The sequence below is a fragment of the Capra hircus genome, chromosome 18 (assembly GCF_001704415.2).
Source record: "Capra hircus breed San Clemente chromosome 18, ASM170441v1, whole genome shotgun sequence".
Classification (NCBI taxonomy): Eukaryota; Metazoa; Chordata; class Mammalia; order Artiodactyla; family Bovidae; genus Capra; species Capra hircus.
Genome location: NC_030825.1, coordinates 19,323,631 through 19,345,268, shown reverse-complemented (window position 1 = coordinate 19,345,268; position 21,638 = coordinate 19,323,631). Strand labels below are relative to the sequence as shown.

General features: G+C 54.0%; 1 protein-coding gene across 1 annotated transcript in view; it reads right to left on the bottom strand.

Annotated features, from left to right (window-relative positions):
• The window catches only part of ZNF423 (zinc finger protein 423), a 343,420-nt gene continuing 321,986 nt past the window's right edge, over window positions 205-21,638 (bottom strand). The window contains exon 8 of the mRNA XM_018061954.1: window positions 205-898. Within this exon, the coding sequence (XP_017917443.1) occupies window positions 869-898 (30 nt within the window). The 3' untranslated portion in view covers window positions 205-868. The remainder of the gene's footprint in view (window positions 899-21,638) is intronic.

The following is a 21,638-nucleotide window of genomic DNA, read 5'->3' as shown; positions in this document are numbered from 1 at the left end:
AGTATTCTTGCCTGGGAAACCCCATGGGCAGTGGAGCCATGATGGGCTACAGCTCATGGGGTTGCAAAGACTTGGACATGCCTTAGTCCAAGCACACCCCACGAGCATGTCTGATCCACAAGAACTCACACAGGGACATACCCTGTAGGTGACGACAGCCCCCACGCAGCCCTGGACTGGGGAGGAGAGAACCAGGCAGGCGGATGCTAATCGCATGGATTCCCTTTATTGAACTGTACTAGTTACTGCAGTCAGATTAAGTCACATTTAAAAGCAGACCATCCAGTTGCACTGAAACCGATTATATTCATTACATAGTTTTAATCACTATCCGGTGAACTGGCAAATCCAATCAAAGCATTAGTCTTTAATTAAAAAATTAAAAGGAAATATTCAGACAATAGCCAAGCAATCACATCACGATGCACAATTACCTAGAATTGCAATTAAAAAGTAGTTAACCAAAGGGGGGGGAAAGAAAAACAAGAAAGAAAAATAAGAAGCGAAGAAAAAAAAATCACACTAATCCTTTTTTTAAAAAAACTATCAATATAATACATGAAGGAACAAAGGACAATCGCTTCCAAAAGCGGGTTTCTCTAACTCTAGAAATGTAGTCTGCAGCAGAAACTCGAAAAGCACACTAGCTGTAGCAGGACAATAAAAAATACTGAGCATGGAATACTTTTAATCTCTGCCATTAATATTCATTTCCAGCTGCTTATAATAGCAGCGCCTCATGGCCAAATCATTAGAGTTTTACATCTGGGTTGCAAATGACACTTTGATTGGATGTAATGTTCAAATGGCCCTCCCCACGGCGTCTCCGGCAAGCCTTCTGCGGAGAGGAGTCCTGTCGAGCGGTCCCTCACTGTGCATGCTGGCTCATCGTGTGGTTCTGCAAAGGCGAAGAAAGGAGACACGCATGAAGGCAGAAGAATGGAGAGCATGCCCGTCCCCTCCCACTCGGTGCATTTAAGCCGAGAGCCACAGAAAAGCATCTCGATTATGACAAAACAAAATGCAAGAACGAAAAAGTGCTCTGGCGACGCAGCTGCCAAGACGCCAAGTTGATTCGGGGCTTGGGGATGGGTTCCTGTTGCTGCCAACCTGGGCTCCCTGAGAATTTTTGTTTTTAGACCATTCAGGTCTTACCAAGGGGACTGGCTATCCGGAGGGAGAGGGGAAAGGCTGCGCAGGCAGCGAGAGCTGAAAACATCCCTGTTCACCTCTCCATCCCCCTTTGCTCTAGTGATCAGGAGGAAATTATATCCGATCGCTTGCAGGCTTCCCCCAGATCCCCTCCACGGTCCTTCCTCCTTCCGGGGAAATGTTCGGGGCCTGGTGGAGGGATACCGCTTGTGCGCCATGCAGCTCTCCAGCCAAGAAGCGCCAGAGCGGCGCCGCTGTGCTCAGACGGTGGGCGGCCGCAGTGCCTATGGCTGAGGCAGGGGCCAGGTAACCCCCGGGAGGGGCCGGGGTAGGGAGCCTGCCTGTGCCGTCATATGACAGTGCTCTGGCCAGAAGGACCTTGTGTACAGTTTGTCCGAATCCGCCTGGGAATAGAGAGCCTGAGTGGAACCGTCTGCTAAACTCTTCCATCTCTCCATAGCCCGCGTCAGCTCTTCCCTCATGCCAGCCAGAGCAGAAAGGCAGTGTAGGTGTTTCCCAGCAGCCAGTGGCCTGGGGCTAGGGTTGGCGTTTGGCTTCTTAAGAGCCTATCTTTTTATTTCTTTTCCAGTGGTCTGTATTTCAAATCCTGACCAATCTCATCAACGCCTCAGGTGGTATTCAATCTCATGACACCTGGAGAAAGGAAGCGGAATCCACCCAGGCCAGAGCAGCCCCGCGGTGGGGAGCAGCACAGGACCCCCCCCCCCCGTACAGAAGCAGCTCCCCAAGGATGGACTGCCTCCGCAGACCTGGGGGCCCCTCCAGCGCAGCGACTCCTCCAGGGTTGGGGGCCGCTCCTGCAGTTCTGCCGATGACCACCAGGGGTCAGGCGCGGCTCTGCATCTCTCTCCTGGGCTCCTGGACTGGACTGCGAGGGCGACCACAGGATGCCCGCAGCTCCGCGCGGAGGCCTGGGGCCACGCCCGCTCCCCAGCCCAGGGCCCCTGCGGCAGCCGCTGCCCACGGCGGGCACGGCTGCTCTCTCCTTGGTGATGTCGCCAGCTCCTCCGGCAAGCGCACGGCCCGGGAGAGGCAGCACCCGGGCCGGGAGAGGTAGCGCCCCAACCACACACGGCAGATGCTTGCTGACTCCAGCAGCTCGGAGCTACCAAGCCCTGCTGCCTCCTTCCCTGTGCTCCGGGGCACAGGCCACATGGCCGGAGTCTGACCAGCACGGGTGCTCTGTGTGGTCGCAGGCACACTTCTTTCAGTCCCCACCGCAGGCTTACAAGGTAGGACATGGTAAAAAGGATACTGAAGCTCAGACAGGCTAAAATACACCCAGCCAGGAAGCGGGAGAGGGTGGCAAATGGAATCCAAGAGAGCCAGGGGCTTGAGCGAGACGGCAGGGTTCCCACAGCACCTTACATCCCCATGGGCACCCAGTCTGTGGATCATCCAAACTCCTCTCCAGACACGAACGCCAACTCTGCCATCCTGGCCTGGCACCTCGGCAGGGGTGTCAGGGACCCAGAGGCGCAAGGCAGGTTGTCTGAGGCCACAGATGGGATGCGGCGGTTTCCATGGGAACGCCCACCCTCCAGCCGAGGCACCTCTCCTTGCACTTGCGCAGGGACAGCCAGCCGGTCCTGCGGGGAGCCGAGCCCACCCTACATCAAACCGTCCTCCCAGTTCCTGGGCCTTTGCTCACTCAGTTCCTACCTCCTTTCTCCTCCCAGCCACGCTCCTCTTGAAGTCCTCTGCATCCCCTCCCAGGAGCCACTCAAGGCACTTCCAGCCCACCTCCCACACGTGCAACTGCCTCCCGAGTGCCAGGCTGGCTGCCTCTGCTGAGCGGCAGACGGTGGGGGGGGGGGTGCATCACCTCATCTCTCAGTCCCACCAAGTTTGTCCCAGGAGCGGTGTCAAAGGTGCAGCTTCCAGGAATGAACAACGTGGTGGTTTCACTCTCCCACCCTGCCAACAGCCAGTCAGTTAACAGTGCCCTGTTGCCTGGGCTACCTGGGTGCAGTCAGGTCCTTCTTGATTTGCAAGGGGTTGTGGGGGGAGGGGGGCATTAAGAAGGTATACATGTATAGCTCCGACTTTGTTCTCAAATTTTGGTTCTGAGGGTCTGGTACCAAGTAGACACTGAGTAAATAGTTTTGCATCAGTGTAAGGATAAATAAATGAATCTGTGTACAGGGAGGATGTATGGAAAGGGGAGAGGACAGTCCAAACGGGGGGTGGGGGGGGGTGGGGGGGTGGGGGGGTGAGGGGCACAGCATAGAGGAAGGTATGGAGGCTGGAATAAGCCCGACCAGTGCAGGCACCAGTGGGGTGATCCCGGCACAGAGGTCACAGAAAGGACTGCCGGGAGCCCTGGATGCCCTTGAACGTGGACTCTGTTTCATAAGCAGCAGAAAACCAGATGATGCCTGATCTTCACAGACTCCTCAGGGCTACCCAGCAGCAACATGGGAAAAGGCAGTGTTCGGGGCTCTCTGGATAATGAAGCGGCCTCTTGCCAAGATGCCAAGAGCAGGGCCGGTGTGACCCACGTGGTCCACAGCAGCTCAGCCAGGTACAGAAATCCTGGAGGTGGGAACCTACACCTAGGACCGCTGATGAGGACAGTTCAGGAGCAAATGCCACTTCTCAGGCGAAAACAGCAGCAGCCTTCTCTCTTAAGGAGCAGGAGCTGGTGGTTTTTCGGTTAGACTCAAGGGAGAACTTCCTCAGAGGGTCGTAGCCAGTGTGGGTGAAACTTCCATTCCTGAAGTTCTCCAGGAACAAAAAGCCCGGGATGTCACAGCAGATGGAAGTGTTGAAACCCGATGCAGGGATGGGGCCAGGCACCAGAATTCATTCAGCACTGAGCTGTGAAGCACCTGCTGGAGGCTCTGCCCTGAGAGGGGCATAGGGGAAGGAGCGGGTGACTCCAGCTCGGCTCAGCCCGCAATCCTGACTGCGGAAGCGGGGATGTGCCAAGGGACACCCAGACTTGGGTGCAGTATGATAGCTCTGATGGAGCCGGGTCAAGGCCGCCCAGTAAGTACCGGGGTGGGGGTGCCGAGAAGCGCACAGGCCAGGACAAGCCGGCACCAGCTCCTCCTCGGGAAGGGCGGAGGGGTGGCAGGGACCGTCCCCAGGACTCACCAACCACTAACGCACCTGTGCGCTGAGCAGCTCCGCCGACGGCACAGTTCAATAACCCTAAAAAGCTGGGCTGCTTCCCCCCACGGCTTGGAGCTGCGGTCGGTTCCAGGGATGGGGGAGCTTCATCAAGTCTTCTTAAAGAGTTCCTTGCACCCGGCATGGTTCTCACAAGGGCATTTTGGCTTAATGTCTATTTCTCTGTTTATGCCTGTGCTATATTTAGCCCCTTCCGAGAAGCAAGAAAATCGTTTTTTAAAGATGCTACCGACCCCGCAGAAGAACACTTTCCCGGCCTCATAAAGGCCGGGGCGAGGGCGGGGGTGGCAGCCGGCAAGGACGGGGAAGGTGCCTAGAGACAGGGGGGGTCTGGCATCCACACGGGCCTCGGTGCCTGCCAGGGAGACGCAGGTGTGGGCCGAGGAGCAGGTGAGAAAAATAAAACAGGAGAACGGGAGGGGGTGGGTGGCCTTGGTTTGCGGCGGAGATCCATCCGCTCGGCAGAGCCCGTGCGGCTCTGGTGGCGGAGGTTCCTGGAAGGGCCGGTGCCGGCCGCCTCTGCCTGCTGCGCCGAGCTGTCAGCTCCCTGGGATAGAAGCGAGTGAGGCGCGAGAGGTCGGGCCCCACTGGGGTCCTGGTGAACCCTGTGTCTGTGGAAGTCATCCCCAGAGGACTGCGCCGCGGAGGATCCCTCGGTCACACCCTCACATTCATTTACATAGTCATTCATTCCTTCAACAAACCTTTTTACTAAATACCCTGCTAGGTGAGAGCCGCCTTGTCACTAGGAAGCCGGAAGTAAAATAACCCGGATCCAGGGCCCAAGCAGGGTATGCCGGGTAGTGAGGGGCAGCAGAATCATGGAGTCTGTGGCTGGACCATTCTCCCCAAAGCGCAGGCACTCACTGGCACATGCCAGGTGGAGGCTGTGGTGGGGGTCCTGTTCTGGCTTCATTGTCCCAGGAGGCATCCCTGGCTCAACACACCTCCAGGCCCCACAATAGACATGCATACGAACCATGTACACACACACACATAAGCACACGCAGACACACACTCGCTGGTGTGTCCCTCCCTGGTCGGGATTTCTTCTCCAGGTCGTGGTTCTGTTTTCTGTCCCTTGGTCTGGGACCCTGCTTGGTGTCCCTTTGGTGCCCACCCATCACAGAGTCAAGTAGAAAAGACTAGTGATGCTTAAACATGCTGGGTGCCTGGTGGCATGGAAAACACTGCCTGCGAGGCAATGAGAGACTGCTCTGCACCCCCTGAGATGCACGGGTGTGGGCTGGAGAGGATTTCTCTGCACTGCTGGTCATTATGGGCTGCCCCTCCTGTGCTCCCACCATGCTGATGACAAAGCATCTCTAAAGTCCTGGCACCTCGCCTGGTCCTTTGCACGTGCCCCATTCATGCTAGCCCCTGCTCGGGGGATCGCAAGGCAGGCGGCGAGCCCTTATGGGCTGAGAGAGGCTGACTCCTGGGTTTGAATCCTGGTTCTGCCACTTACTAGCCACGTGACGTTGACCTCTGGGGGACTTGGGGTGGAGGGAGCAGCAATAACTGAGCCCACGTCCTAAGATGCCCTGAGGCCTCAGGAGGTAGTGTGAGTGTAGTTATTGCAGACTGGTCAAGAGGACACGCTCCACACACCCCACAGACGGTGTTCATGATGCTCTGGGAGCAAGGGGCCGTTTGCTCCCACTAGTACCCCCATGGTACCAGGAGGGCTGGTGAGATCTCAGGACCACTCCGGAGAAGGCAGCACCCTGGATGGTCCTATCCCTGGAGCAGCAGGGTCTGATAAAGGGCCTCCCCTCATGGCCTCCTCCCTGAAGCCCCCTGGCTACAACCTCTGCACCCACAAGCCACTGCTTCCCCTCCCGCCAGGGAACACAGTGGGATTTCTGGTGAGGTGGGGAATCTCATGGAGACTTTGGAAGGGAGGGAGGAGGCGTGTCCTCTTCCAGTCATTCACGCACCCCTTCCAACTGTTGTTCACAGAGGCCCCGGACTCACCGAGTTGGGGGAGCCCCAGCCTCTTCCTTGAGAAGCTCACAGCTCCACAGTGTGGCAGGGGACTGGACTCACAACCCCGAGGCAGATGTAAGGGTGCAGGGACACAGCTCCTCACCCTGAGAACATCCACCCACCCACGCACCCAGCCCCACCTGCAGATCACAGCTGGCCTCACCTTGACCACCTCACCTGCCTCTGGTTGGGAAAGAGGCTGTGGTCCATCCCTTTTCTCCCCACCGCCGGGCCAGACCCTGGTGGGTTCCGACCTAGTAGCTCTCACGAGGCTGGCTTTACAAAAAGCAGACTCCAGGAATGGGGATCAAGTCCAAGAACCTGCCTTAGCCACGGGAAGATTCATTTCCAGGAAAAAGGTAGATCCTTCCGGCTAATGCTATACAGCCCTGTTCAGGCTAAGGGAGGTTCTGGTATTGGTTCATTTAGCAAACACGGAGCCTGGCAGTGTGCAGTGGACAGAGACAGAGAGAGAGAGTGAGGCGCATCCTGGCCTTCTACCAGCTCATGGCTGAAGGATGGAGAGCTGAATTCTGATTGGGAGGAGTTTAACAAGAAAGCTGGCCTCCCAGCTGCCCTTTTGAGGATTGCTTAGGTTAGGATTTGCAATGCTGTGCACGCACGCGTGTGTGCATGTGTGTGGGCATGTACTCACTTTCCAGGGAGATGGGACCACCCAGACAAAGGCTGATGGTGTGAAGGATCCTGACAACAATCACAGCTATCTCGAGCTCACTGTGTCGTTCTTAACCCTTCATTTATATTAACTCGTGTAAGCCTCGCAGCAACCCCGGGGACTAAGTACTCTCATTATCCCTATTTCACAGATGAGAAGACTGAGGCACAGCATGGAGGTCCCATAGCTGGTAATGGCGGTGCAGGGGCTGCACCCTTGCAGTCTGTGTGCAGAGCCCACTCTTCAGCAGAGCCCTCGTCTGCCTGCGAAATGTGAAAAGTGCAGCATATGTTGGGGGAACAATGAATAATTCAGCTTGGCAGAAGCACAGGGCATGTGCCATGGAGACAAGCCTGGAAAGGAAGGCGGGGGCCTTATTGATGAGGTTCCTTGATGCCAGACGAGGCAGCTTGCCCTTAAATCTGGGCCATGGGGAGCCATCGAAGGTATTTGAGCTGTGGAGTTACGCGAGAGTCAAGGAACAGGGAGCTGCACACACCTCCAGCCAGAAGGGTCCTCTGGCAGGACCTTCGTGCTCTCATCTCCCTCGGCCCTTCCCGCTTCCCCCCCGCCCCGGCCCCTGGGCCCTGGTACCTGCACAGTATCTTTCCCTTTGGGGAGGGTTCAGGGGCAGGCAGCCCGCCTCCCTCTCTGCTGCACATCACCTGGGCAGCCCCTCTCTGCTAGTGAGCACTTATTTTTAGAAGCGTTTGACAATCGTCCAAGGGTCTAAGACGAACAGATGGCCTGTCTTAAAGGCTCGTATGTTCGCTAGTTTGCACTTCTGACAAACGGTAAGCACACTCGAGAGCACGCCATAAACAGCGCTGAATGAATACTCAGAACACAATTTAGCTAATGCACGTCATGAAAATTAGGAATGAGTGATGGCCGAGGTTCCCTCTAAATGCCTGCCCGGTGACGCAGTCGCTCTTCTGGGGGCCCCAGCTCTGACGTGTCTGCGCCCCACTTCCCCCCCTCCCGGCCCACCCTTCTGGCTGACAGCTGCCCGTCTGCACGGAGGGCGTGGAGAGGTTCGCTGGTGTGGAAGGGACCTCATTCAACATCAGGAAGGTCCAGAGTGAAGCTGATGACCCGCCAGTCTAAGACAAAGCCCGGGGTGTCCTACAAGGCCCAGGCAGCCCCTCCACGCGTGGGGACGTGTGTGGGGCTTCCCTGGCCCTGCCTCCCAGACAGCCAGACGGGCTGTCGTCTGCCACTCCGGAACAGTGGGAAGTGAGCGCCGCACCCGTTTAGCTGGGAAGTCTGTCTCTCCTGTGACTGCCTCAATTCATCCAGATCTCCTGGCATGGAGGGGGATTCCAGCTTCCGGGGAACAGTGGGGTTAGCTTTCCGGGGAGAGGGGCAGAGTCTGCCACTTTCTGGCAGAACCCCGAACAGGAGCAGTTTTGGGGACCTCAAGTCACCTGGGGGTATGTGAGAAAGAGCCCTTGACCTTTGCTGCTCATATCCCCAAAGGAGCTGAATGTCTCCTTTCTTTCATCATCTCCACTGCTCTAAGGACCTCAGGTGGGCAAGTGAGCACCTGCTCTAAACCTCTCTCTCCAGCACCCAGGACCCAAGAGCCCGAAGTAGGGAGTGTGACCAACAACCAGTCCCAGGAGCGGGAAAAATATCTTCCTTTGAGTGAAAATGTGGGAGAAAATGTTGTTGTGAAAAAGAAGAAGAAAAAAAAAAAGCCCAGTGAACTCCCAAGGGGTCAGGTTCTATACGGCTCTGCTTTGGAAATAAAACCCACCGGAGAATAGATTATTAGGAGGGAACTGAAGCCTTCTATTAGGAACTCAGCCCGTAAACAGGCTCCCATTCAGAGTCACCCAACAAAACAAGGGAGCTAATAATACCTGCCCAGAGGGCCCGCAGGCTCCTGGGAGCTGCACTTCAGCATGCAAATGGGCCCAGCTGGTCTGTTTTTGAGCACAGAAACGCAGGCAAGCCACTCGACTTTTACCAAGCGGCTGTGCAAGGGAAAACGAGGGTTTATGGCCGTGTCACGGGCAGAGGAAGGTGAAATCTCTCCAGGGCCGTTTACCGATCCGCCTCTCCTCAGCGACAAGCCTGACCCCCGGAGTCCAGAGTTAATGTGGCTGCCACTCTTGCTGTTTCTCGAAAGGGAGGTGGGGTCCCTCGGGGGCCGGGTACCCAGCACACTCTGGGATTAAGGGCCGAGAACCAAGGGTTTCAGCCATAATACGCCGGGTGGCCACAATTTCCCTGCATGTGTGGACTCGGGCCCCTCCCAGGTGGGGACACTACGCTGGCCTGACACTGGTCAACGGGAAGTCCACGCTAAACACAGCCAAGCGCCTGCTTGGAACGAGCTCCTGGGGTTCATCTCAAATACGAATGAGGCACGGCCCCCTGCCCCCAAAGAGTCTGAGTCAGGTGTCTGAAAGATGGGATTGCGCCCGGCTGGAGCAGGGCAGGAATCGGGTCACACAGGCCACCAGAGTGTGAGGAGACATGTAGGCAGCGGTGCTGATGCTCCGTTAAAAATGGCACAGGGGGATTTCCCTGGTGGCCCAGTGGTTAAGAATCCGCCTTGCAGTGCCGGGGTTGAGGGTTCGATCTCTGGTGGGGGAAGTAAGATCCCACATGCCTTGGGGCACCTAAACCTGTGCCTCGCAACTACTGAGCCTCTGCACCAAAACTGGAGAGCCTGTGTGGTACAACGAGGAGCCCACGAGCAGCAACTAAGACCCAAGGCAGCCAAAGAAAGAAAAGAAAATAGACGGAAAAAAAATGGTGTGTGAGGAGTGGGCTCCCAAGACCACGAGAGGGAAGGGCGCTCTCCTGTCCCTGAGAGCACGCCTGCTGGTCTTAGTGATGGTCAAAGAAGACCACACGCCACACACGGAACAGCCCATTAGTGGGCCCCAAGCTCACAGTTAGAGCTTCCCTGTAGCTCAGATGGTAAAGAATCTGCCTATAATGCAGGAGACCTGGGTTCGATCCCTGGATCAGGAAGATCCTTTGGAAAAGGGAATGGCAATCCAGTATTCTTGCCTGGAGAATCCCATGGGCAGAGGAGCCTGGTGGGCTACAGTCTGTGGGGTTGCAAAGAGTCAGACAGGACTGAGCGACTAACATTGCTACTGCTAAACTCACAGTAAAGGTTAATAAACTGAAACACAGAGGCTGATGTTGGGGAGACAGGGCTGTGTGCGTAGGGCTCCCCGACCGTGTACAGCCATGCCCGGACTGGACCGTGGCCTGCTGCTCAGGGCGCTGTGAGGTCCACTAGCAAGCTGGCCAGGTGCAAAGCAGTAAGGCACGGCGAGCACTGTGGCCTCCCAAGAACCCAAGCCTCACAGGAAAGAGGCAGCCCTCGTGGGCTCCGGGCAATGGCGGTCCTGTGGGAATGCAGGCCCAGTGTGGCCAGCACGTCTGGTTCTGCAGGAAAAACTGAAAAATGGGAGATATTTTACAAATATATATACAAAGCATCTCAATGTGTAAAGCATGATCAGCCAATGAGAACATGTCTGCAGGTCACATCTGGCTCCCGGGGCTGCCAGCTTGAGGCCGCTGGCATTCTGAGAGGCCCTCAAGACACCTGAGGTGTCTCCCGGTACACTGAGTGCCTGATGCCCAGGGCAGTGGGGAGGGCAGCCAGTGCTATTAGGTGGCACGTGGCCCATCATTAGGATGGAGGACAGCAGAGGAAGCTCTGCTGAGGCCAGCATGGTCCCCCAGGTCCCGGGTACTGCTGCTACATGGGCGCTTTCCAAGGGCACAGCCTGAAGGTTTCCAGCTATACCAGGTGGGAGCAAGTCTGGGAAACCTGCCTTCCCTAGGGTCACATTTTGAAGTGCTAAAATGTTCATCTTTCCAGGCAGCCCCTCCCTCAAGCACTCTGAGAGAACGGCACCAGTTTGCCATGACCACCTGTTCAAGAGTCTTGAAGATAATACCCCTCATACCTCCCTTTCTTCTAAAGAACTTGAGAATCATCCCAGCCATCACCCATCATGCCTCATGGGGAAGGAGAGGGCCGGGCATCATGAGCGGACTGCCCTTGGGGGCACTTATGAACTTATGATGGGGCTTCTCTGCCCACCCCCAAACACACACTCTTACGGATGCCCTGCAGTCACACATCCAGGGAGAGGGGAAGTGGGAGATCTCTCCATGACCCCCCACTGGGTTCCAAACACACACATAGGTACCCCCAAATGAAATGCACACAGATATACACGTGTGTGCATGCATGCTAAGTCACTTCAGTCGTTTCTGACTCTTTGTGACCCTATGGACTATAGCCCACCAGGCTCCTCTGTCCATGCGATTCTCCAGGCAAGAATACTGGAGTGGGTTTCCATGTCCTCCTCCAGGGGACCTTCCTGACCCAGGGGTCAAACCCACATCTCCTGCATCTCCCACACTGCAGGCAGGGCCAGGGAAGCCCACAGATATATACACACTCGTGGACAGCCACACACATATAGTCTCACAGATACGCCACAGTCACACACACATTCATGAACACCACCCAATCCCGGTACGCTGGCGTGAACACACACACAACACACACAGACATTACACTGACAACATGCTGAAAATGGCTCAGGGTTGGTTATTGTTATTTTCGCTTTTTGTCTCCTCACATAGGTGGCTCAGATGGTAAAGAATCTGCCTGCAATGCCGGAGACTCGGCTTCAGCCTCTGGGTTGGGAAGATCCGCTGGAGAAGGGAATGGCAACCCACCCCAGTATTCCTGCCTGGAGAATTCCATGGACAGAGGACTCCGGCGGGCTGCAGCCCACGAGGCTCGCAGAGTCAGACACGACCGAAGCAACTAACACACAGTGCAGCTAGTCTGCCGTGACCCACACCACTTCAGGGACACACCTGCCAGGCCCCACTTGCCAGTGGCCCTGCTTTCCACTCTGGCTCCCTCTTTGTGGCAGTGGGATGCTGAGAGAATAAAGAGCCGTGGGAGGCACGTCCCAGATTCTCTCTTCCGGGGAGCAGGGAGGTGAGATCTCTGCTAACTCCCAGGGGGTTCCAGCCACACCCAAAAGAAATCCAGGCCCTGGACCCCAGGCCTGACAGTCCTACAAGGTCCGGCGCCTGCTGGCCTTGAAGCCTCCCAGCTCCCCAAGCAAGCCAAGCTCTTTCCCTGCTCAGCCCTCCTGGCAGCCACTCCACGGCCCCGAGGCTCCCTCCCGTCTCCCTAGCCTCCTCTGCCTCTGACTTCTGTGCCCTGGGAAAGCCCTTCCTGCCCACGTGAGGAGAGACCCCTGTTTTGGTTCAGCTCTGCACCTGCACAGGTATCCCTCTAGCACTTTCCTCAACCTGCCATGACCAGGCTGCTTCCCTGGCTCTCCCTAGGCCGTGGGCTGCAGGCAGGGACCCTGTCTCCCCCTTCTCTGCTGGGCAGTGTCAGCTCCAACCCTGTGTTTGCTAAAAATGCAGTAAGAACAGCCAGTGAGAGATGGTGGTGAGGCGAAGCCTCCACTGACAGGGTCAGGGAGAGGAGAAGAAGCAAGGCTGCTCCTCTTCCCCGTGTCCCCAGCCCCGCCCAGGGCATGTTATACTTTTCCCTTAGAAGTCGGGGGATCCTTTGAAGACACTGTGCTAAGTGCAACGAGCTGGTCACGGAAGGACAAAGACGGTATGACTCACTTCTATGAGGTTCCGAGAGACAGGAAGGGGGATGGCGGTTTCCAGGGGCTGCGGGAGGAGGGAGGGGAGTCACTCACTCACGGGGACGTGGTTTCCGTTTGGGGAGATGGAAAAGATTTGTGGATGGTGGTGATAGTTCACAACCACGTGAAGGTTCTTAGTGCCACTGAACCGTCTACCTAAAACCGGTTAAGGACTTTCCTGGTAGTCTAGTGGTAAAGAATCTGCCTGCTGAAGGAGGGGACACAGGTTCGAAACCTGGTCAGGGAAGATCCACATGCCACAGAGCCACTAAGCCCATGCACCAGCTCTGAAGCCTGTGCTTTAGAGCCTGTGCTCCAGAACAAGAGAAGCCACCGCCATCAGAAGCCCCATGAACCACAGCAACAAAGACCCAGCACAGCTGGGAAAAAAAAAAAAGTGGTTAAAATGATAAATTTTACGTAAGTGTATTTTATGTTGTGTGTTAGTCACTCAGTTGTGTCCAACTCTTTGCAACCCCATGGACTGTGGCCCACCAGGCTCCTCTGTCCATGGGGTTTGGGCAAAAATACTGGAGTGGCTTGCCGTTTCCTTCTCCAGGGGATCTTCCCTACGCAGGGATTGAACCTGTGTCTCCTGGGGCTTCCCTGGTGGCTCAGAGGTTAAAGCGTCTGCCTGGAATGTGGGCGACCCGGGGTTTGATCCCTGCGTCGGGAAGATCCCCTGGAGAAGGAAATGGCAACCCACTCCAGTACTCTTGCCTGGAGAATCCCATGGAGGGAGGAGCCTGATAGGCTACAGTCCATGGGGTCACAAAGAGTCAGACACCACTGAGCGACTTACCTTACCTTACCTTGTGCATTAGCAGGCAGGTTCTTTACCACTAGCGCCACCTGAGAAGCCTCAAGTGTATTCTACCACAATCTTTTCAGAAAATGAGTGGGATCTTACTTTGTAAACAGGCAGATTGGGAGGGAGAGATTTTGCATTCTACAGCTAAGATGCCACGGCCGATCCTGAGCTGTAACCCTCACCTATTTGGTTCTAGGGCTGGAGGCTGGAACTTGCACGGACTATAGCAGTGGGATGCAGCCTGTAGGGGCCTCAGCTGGGCAAGCAGGAGCTGCAGCATCTAGGGGACACATCACTGGCCAACATGGCTGCAAGGCCAAGGCCTTTTCCAGCCCCGTGGTGCATAGGGGTTCATCTGCAGTGCCCGAGCCTATGGCTACCACCAGTGGCCTGGCTCCCGGGGCCAGATCGCAGGACGGAGTACCTCGTGAGACCTGTAGACCTTCATGCCCTGAGCCACACTGCAGACAGGCTTCCCCTGCAGTCACCGCCAAGTCCAAAGGACTGGGGTGCTGACAGTTTTCAAACCCTGCTGGATGGACGTGTTCCTCTGCTCCTTCAGTGAGGGAGACAGGGAGCCGAGCATGAGGTGCACCTACGGCATACTTTGCCATGTTGGGGGGAAAAAGAGTGGGAGAGAATTTTTCCTTGTAATCTTTTTCTGAAATCTTCCCAGACATTTACAGCTTTAAAATTTGATGAGCAAACTCAGCTCCATAGATAGTCGTCATGTTTCACAAGCCCCAAAACCAGGACAAATAGCCAACAGTTGGGACAAAATACTTGAAATCAGGACTGTTCTGGAAAATCTAGGTCACACGGTCACTAATTATACAGAACATATATGTTCAGGTCCCTTAACTAACCCAGTGTTTTCAGGTCTTATAAATAGTATTTTCAAACTACGATCATATCCATTTCTTCTTTCTTCCGAATTTTGGCTAACAGGAAAACTTTCCTGCATCCTCAAAATTTCTAGAAGATTAACCCCTGCAGAGGGAGAGCTATCCTGGCAGATTATTCTGAGGGTGATCCTCCTTGGAAAGTACGGCTTATCATCCCCCGCAAACGGTTTCCAGAGCCACATGGCCCAGCCCCTCGCCGACAGACCCCCAGGCTGCAGGGCCAGAAGTTCTGAAGATGGACCTAATTTGCTGTGATGAATTGTGTGCATGCACCAGCGATCAAAACTGCAGCTGAGACCGATTATATTTAATGATCTCAAAGGTTCTTATGAAAACACTTGGGGGTATATCCTCATCCATTTGGAGAGGATGTCCAGTCTGGCACAAAGCAGAGAGCTAAGGGTGACCTTTACTGACCTAGAAAGGCAGGGCTCCTTGGGATCTGGGCCTGCTGACGAGGTTGATGAACACTGTGGCCCAGCTTGCAAGGCCTTGTCTGCCCTTGTACACACTCAGCTTCCAACCGAACTGTAGGCATATCATCACTGCCCACACACAAAGTGGGTCTGCTCTTGATCTTGTAGGTCAGCCTTTTGCCTTCCCTTCCACCACCAGAACTTGCTGATTTCCGTGAGGCAAACCAAGGACCATCTAGATCCTCAGTCTGTCCTGTTCCTCTCAACTCATCAGAGGGGTGTGTGTGCGTGCATGTGCGTGCATGCATGTGCACGTGTGTGTGTGTGTGTGAACACGCCCAGCTCTAGGGTGAGAGGAGGGATGGAGAGCAGTTAAGCATGGAATTAAGAGCATATGAGAAAGATGTCATGCTGCTGCTGCTGCTAAGTCACTTCAGTCGTGTCTGACTCTGTGCGACCCCATAGACGGCAGCCCACCGGGCTCCGCCATCCCTGGGATTCTCTAGGCAAGAACCCTGGAGTGGGTTGCCATTTTCCTTCTCCAACGCATGAAAGTGAAGAGTGAAAGTGAAGTCGCTCAGTCGTGTACGACTTTTCGAGATCCCATGGACTGCAGCCTACCAGGCTCCTCCGTCCATGGGATAGATTTTCCAGGCAAGAGTACTGGAGTGGGGTGCCATTGCCTTCTCCAACACATGTCATGAAAGCTGTATAATTCCTAGCACTTAGCACACAGTGCTAATGGCTGGCCGGCCGGATGTGTAGCTAGATGGAAGGAGAAATGGATGGTGCATGAGTGGGTGAATGATAAATGAATGGCTATATGGATGGATGAATGGATAGATGGACAAATGTGCAGATGAGTGGATGGGAGAAGAAAGAGGAGTGCCAAAACAAATAAGCGGGAAGAAGGTAGAAGGATTGGAGTTCAAACTCTGCTTTAGCCACCTAATATACGGATGTGACCCAAGGCAAGTCACTTCACTTAAGTACCTATTCACTCATCTGAAAAATGGGACAAACAGCATCTACCTCATAGCCTTGTTATGAGTTTCGAGTTAGGTAATATATAGAAAAGTGCTTACAATATGTGAAATGGTACACAGATGTTTAATATTATCACTGTTACTACTAATCACAAGGGTCTGCCATTGCTGTCCACATCAAAGCATGGATGAGCCCATGTCTTTGAGCTGGCAGCTTCAGAAAGGATGGGGAAATGGAGACGAGCCATAGGGCTGCAGCTACTGACCTGTGTGTCCACGTCTGGGTTGAGTAGGGGGCCAGGCTCTGAGCTGCAGAGCAGGGAGCCCCACTTGCCTCCCTGTTCAAACACCCAAAGGCAGATGGGTGGAAGACATCCCCTCTCCCACCCCAGGCCCCACGTCTCCCAGCTTTATCGCCCTTTCCCAGCCTCAGTTTTTGGGTCTGCAAAATAGTGAGAGTAAAGAATGCTTTTAGTGGTTCCCAGCTATTGAGGCGCCAATGAGATATTTGCAAACTCTGAAGTGCTGCACCAGGGCCCCAAACTCAGAGCCCAGGTGGGTAATGAACTGGGTGAGGCTGACCATGTGGTGGGGTGATATTGAACCAGAGCTCACATTCCCGTGTCTAAAGAGGGCAACTGATTGTTGCCATGCAGGACTGTGGTCCAGGGGCTGTCAGTTCTCATTTGCAGAAAAATCAAGAAATCTACCAATTTAGTGTGGCAGTAAAGAGACAGAATCTGGGGCCGGTGGCCTCGGTCCAGCACTGACAAGCTCTGTGGCCTCGGAGTTAGTTAACTTCTCGGCACCTCAGCTCAGTTATCTTAATAATAGAGGCATTGTGAGGATTCAATGTCTCAATGTATAGAAGTGTTAAGAACACTGCCTGGCATGTAATAAGGACTATAGTAATGTTAACCACTGTAATTATAGGAAATCTGCATTTTGAAACATAGACAACCCTTTCAGTTGAGTTCAGTCAGTCAGTCATGTCTGACTCTTTGTGACCCCATGGACTGCAGCACACCAGGCTTCCCTGTCCATCACCAGCTCCTGGAGTTTACTCAAACTCATGTCCATTGAGTTTGTGATGCCATCCAACCATCTCATCCTCTGTCGTTCCCTTCGCCTCCTCCTTTCAATCTTTCCCAGCATCTGGGTCTTTTCCAGTGAGTTAGTTCTTTGCATCAGGTGGCCAAAGGATTGAAGTTTGCATCAGTCCTTCCAATGAATATTCAGGACCGATTTCCTTTAGGATGGACTGGTTTGATCCCCTTACAGTCCAAGGGACTCTCAAGAGTCTTCTGCAACACCACAGTTCAAAAGCCTCAATTCTTCGGCGCTCAGCTTTCTTTATAGTCCAAATTGCACATCCATACATGACCACTGGAAAAACTGAAGCTTTGACTAGACGGACCTTTGATGGCAAAGTAATGTCTCTGCTTTTTAATAGGCTGTCTAGGCTGGTCATAGCTTTTCTTCCAAGGAGCAAGCGTCTTTTAATTTCATGGTGGCAGTCACCATCTGCAGTGATTTTGGAACCCCAAAAATAAAGTCTGTCACTATTTCCATTGTTTCCCCATCTATTTGCCATGAAGTGATGGGACCAGATGCCATGATCTTAGTTTTCTGAATCTTGAGTTTTAAGCCAACTTTTTCACTCTCCTCTTTCACTTTCATCAAGAGACTCTTTAGTTCTTCTTCACTTTTTGCCATAAGGGTGGTGTCATCTGCATATCTGAGGTTATTGATATTTGTCCCAAAATCTTGATTCCAGCTTGTGCTTCTTCCAGCCCAGCGTTTCTCATGATGTACTCTGCATATAAGTCAAATAGGCAGGGTGACAATATACAGCCTTGACATCCTCCTTTTCCTATTTGGAACCAGTCTGTTGTTCCATGTCCAGTTCTAACTGTTGCTTCTTGACCTGCATACAGATTTCTCAGGAGGCAGGTCAGGTGGTCTGGTATTCCCATCTCTTGAAGAATTTTCCACAGTTTGTTGTGATCCACACAGTCAAACGCTTTGGCGTAGTCAATAAAGCAGAAGTAGATCTTTTTCTGGAACTCTCTTGCTTTTTCAATAATCCAGTGGATGTTGGCAATTTGATCTCTGGTTGCTCTGCCTTTTCTAAATCCTGTTTACACATCTAGAAGTTCACAATTCACGTACTGTTGAAGCCTGACTTGGAGAATTTTGAGCATTACTTTGCTAGCATGTGAGATGAGTGCAATTGTGCAATAGTTTGAACATTCTTTGGTATTGCCTTTCTTTGGGATTGGAATGAAAACTGACCTTTTCCAGTCCTATGGCCACTGCTGAGCTTTCCAAATTTGCTAGCATATTGAGTGCAGCACTTTAACAGCATCATCTTTTAGGTCAACTGGAATTGCATCACCTCCACTAGTTTTGTTCATGGTGATGCTTTCTAAGGCCCACTTGACTTTGCATTCCCGGATGTCTGGCTCTAGGTGAGTGATCACACCATCTGGTTATCTGGGTCATGAAGATCTTTTTGTATACTTCTGTGTATTCTTGCCACCTCTTCTCAATATCTTCTGCTTCTGTTAGGTCCATACCATTTCTGTCCTTTACTGTGCCCTTTAAAGTCTCCAAAATCCCAGGGCCATGGGCTATGAGTTTTCACCCTCCACTCTGTAAAAATGTTCAACGTTACCACGATAATGACATTTCCTTCTACATGAGGGGAGGCTGGATGGGACCCCTCTCCATCGTTCTGATGAGAACAAAGGGGCTGGTATGCTCCCATTGGGAACCCCAGTCCCTCTCCCAGACAATTTCAGCAACTTGGTTCCTCCTCACCCTCTGCCATGCTTCCTACCAAAGGCATATTTTATCCATTCTAAAACCCCAGATAGTATAAGATGCTCCCATATTTGATATATCACAACAAGCAAACAAACAAAAAAAGAACAATTACACTATAACACCCAAGTGAGGTATTCCAATGTAAGAGATGTTATAATGAGAAAAGCTGTGCATCTTAAAATATGTCAGTGGAATATAGTAACAATTACCATATATTGAGTGCCTGCTATGTGCCAAAACTGGGCTGCCTGGTCTTCATACATTATCTTCACATGTCTCAATTGTCCCCATTTTACCAGGGCTCAGAGAGGCAAAGTAGGGATTTCCCTGATGGTCCAGTGGTTAGAACTCCACACTTTCACTGCCAAGGGTCTGGGTTCAACCTCTAGTTGGGAAATTAAGATCCTGCAAGCCACGCATCACACCAAAAAACAAAACAAAAAATGAACAAAACCGAAAGGCAAAGCGGCTTGCTAAGTGATGCAGCTGGCTGAGCCCAAGTGGCTCGGTCCTAAGGCTGCCTCCTCCCAGCTCACCATCCCCTGCCCACCCCACTCTGGCCCCTGATGCTGCTGAGCAGAAAGATGGAACTGGGCCTGCACCAGCTCTGGCCCCTACATATCACAGCACACAAGAGAATCCCTCTGCACCCCTGGACGAGCCCCAGTCAGTCCATGCTTGATTTTGCCTAAACTCCAGAAGCAGAGCTAGTGGGGCCACATTCATTATTGACACAGCAAAATTAATTTCTGCTGTCTCCTCCCTCTCCCCCCATGCCTGGCCCCCGCCCTTCACCTCTCCTGTGAGCGCTGACGCGCGGCTGCTGACTGGTGCTCCTGAAATGCCAACTTGCATTTCTCATCATTAATTTCTTTCTAAATGTCATTAGTAATTGTTCCTGCTCGACCAAAGAGTGCAATCCAGGCTTCCGCCGAGAGCACTGGTTCTCATCTTTCCGCTGAAGGGGGCTGAACAATCCCCCCACCGCCATCAGCCACCCAGACCCTGGCATCCTGGCAGGGGGCAGCCAGCCCACTTCCAACAGGTAGAGTGGACAAACCGAGGTATTGAGACAAAGCAGGCCTCATTTTTAACGCTTGTGGGGCTTTGCAATGGCAGAGAGCCTCCCACAGTATCCAGGCAGCAGTTCAACACTCAGGCGCCACAGGCAGACTGCCTGGGTTCAAATCCCACTACTGCTGACTGTGCCTCAGTCTTCCCCTCTGCAAAATGGGGGCAGCAGCATTGGCCTCAAAGGATCATCCTAAGGATAAAACAGGATGATCAGTGCAAAGGGCTCCCCGCAGTGCCTGGGGTTGTTGCTGTTTCTATTTTTCTCCACTCCTCCCCGCCCCTCGGGCTCTGCTCTGCCACCTACTAGCTCTGTGACACAGTATGAAGCCTCCCATCTGGGAAGTGGGGCAGTGACTTCACGGTCCAGGAGAGGCAGGATCGGCCCACTGTCCGGTGAGTGACAGTGAGTCTCAGAGGGGAGGTCATATGCCAAGGTCACAGAAACCTTGAAGAAGCAACTGAGATTCATGCCCCCTGGGCCCCAGGCCCTGTGTCTTAGAGGACATCGAGCTGCCTCTAAGTCAATGAGGGGGCAGGGCTCTGTATGGTGCCAACCTCTGGGGGCCTTGGACCAACACGGCACCCACTGTTCTTCACATTTTTGTTTCTAAGAAACTGAAGGCATTTGGTCCCGGCTGGGAGAGTGCTGGCGAGGGGCTGGGCTTACAACACACACAATGGCCGCCGGCCTCAGCTCCTGGCAGCTCCCCCACGCCCATCTGTCGCCATGGCATGGTGCCCCTCTAAAGTTGGTTGGCCCCCCGCCCTAGGGCATGAATGACAGGCTCCGACGGGCAGACGGGCAGCCCGAGGCCGATTCCAAGTGCCATCTCTGCCCGGAGCCAGGCCTCCAGGGCACCCCGCCCCCTACTGCCCAGTCCCCACCTGGGCCTCCACACACTCCATCGCTCATGCAGACAGGGCCCCAGGGCCACGAGGGCACCTGAGCACAGCCAAGCCTGACTCCTCCCGGGCCTGCCGCTCCCTCGCTCCTCTCTGCAGTGACCACAGCAACCGCAGCGCCCCCTCCCAAAGCAAGGCATTCACGGGCTCCGGTCACCTGCTGGCGACCTCCGAGTCACCTTCTGGAACTCTGACCTGCTGGGAGGTGAGGCCTATGCCCAGTGCCCGGCACCCAGAGGCCTACACTGCCCCAACCTCAGGGCTCAGAGCACAGTCACTAGGGCCAGGCTGCCTGTGTTCACAGCCCTGCAGCTCCAGCATCTGTGTGACCCAAGGAAGCCTCGGTTTACCCCTTGGTGCCACGAAGGTCGTAAGATGCCACACTCGAGGGACACCGAGAGGCCTCAAAAGACTCTACGTGTGAAGAGATGGAGTCAGGCCCCCCAGCAACACTCAGGAAATCTGCCTCGTTTTGACTTCGGTGGGGTGAGGGGCTCAGGCCTGTGTCTGGGCGTCAGAAGGACAAGGATGAGCCACTGCCCACCCCTCAGTCTTCTCCAGACGCAGATCCTAGACCAACACACACAGCCCCTCAGGAGGCTCAATCACCCCAAGGGTGACAGTGGTGACAGAGGACGATGATGTGCAGGCAAGGCCTTGCCCCACCAGGAGTAAAACACTAAGAGACACAGACAGGCCTGCAGACACGGGGAGTAAGGGGCCACGCTCGGGCCTCTTCGATGCCACGTGGGGCCCAGCTGTGCGTTCCGCAGGGCGCGGCAGTCCCGCTGCGTGAGACTCACACACGGCATGACTGCTGTGACGCTGTGCTCTAGCACATATATTATGCTAGATTACCCCCGAATGCGGAATCCATACTCTGTCTGGCCTCATCAGTTCCCTATTTCTCTCTGGGCAGCACTTGAGAGATGTAGGCCTTTGTGTATCCCTAGAACCTGTACACACCTGGCACATAGTAGGTGCTCAGCAAACCTCGTGGGCTGCACTGAGTGCATCCATGCATGATGGGCTGAAGGAATCAGCCGTGAAGGAGTGAACCGAAGCCCAC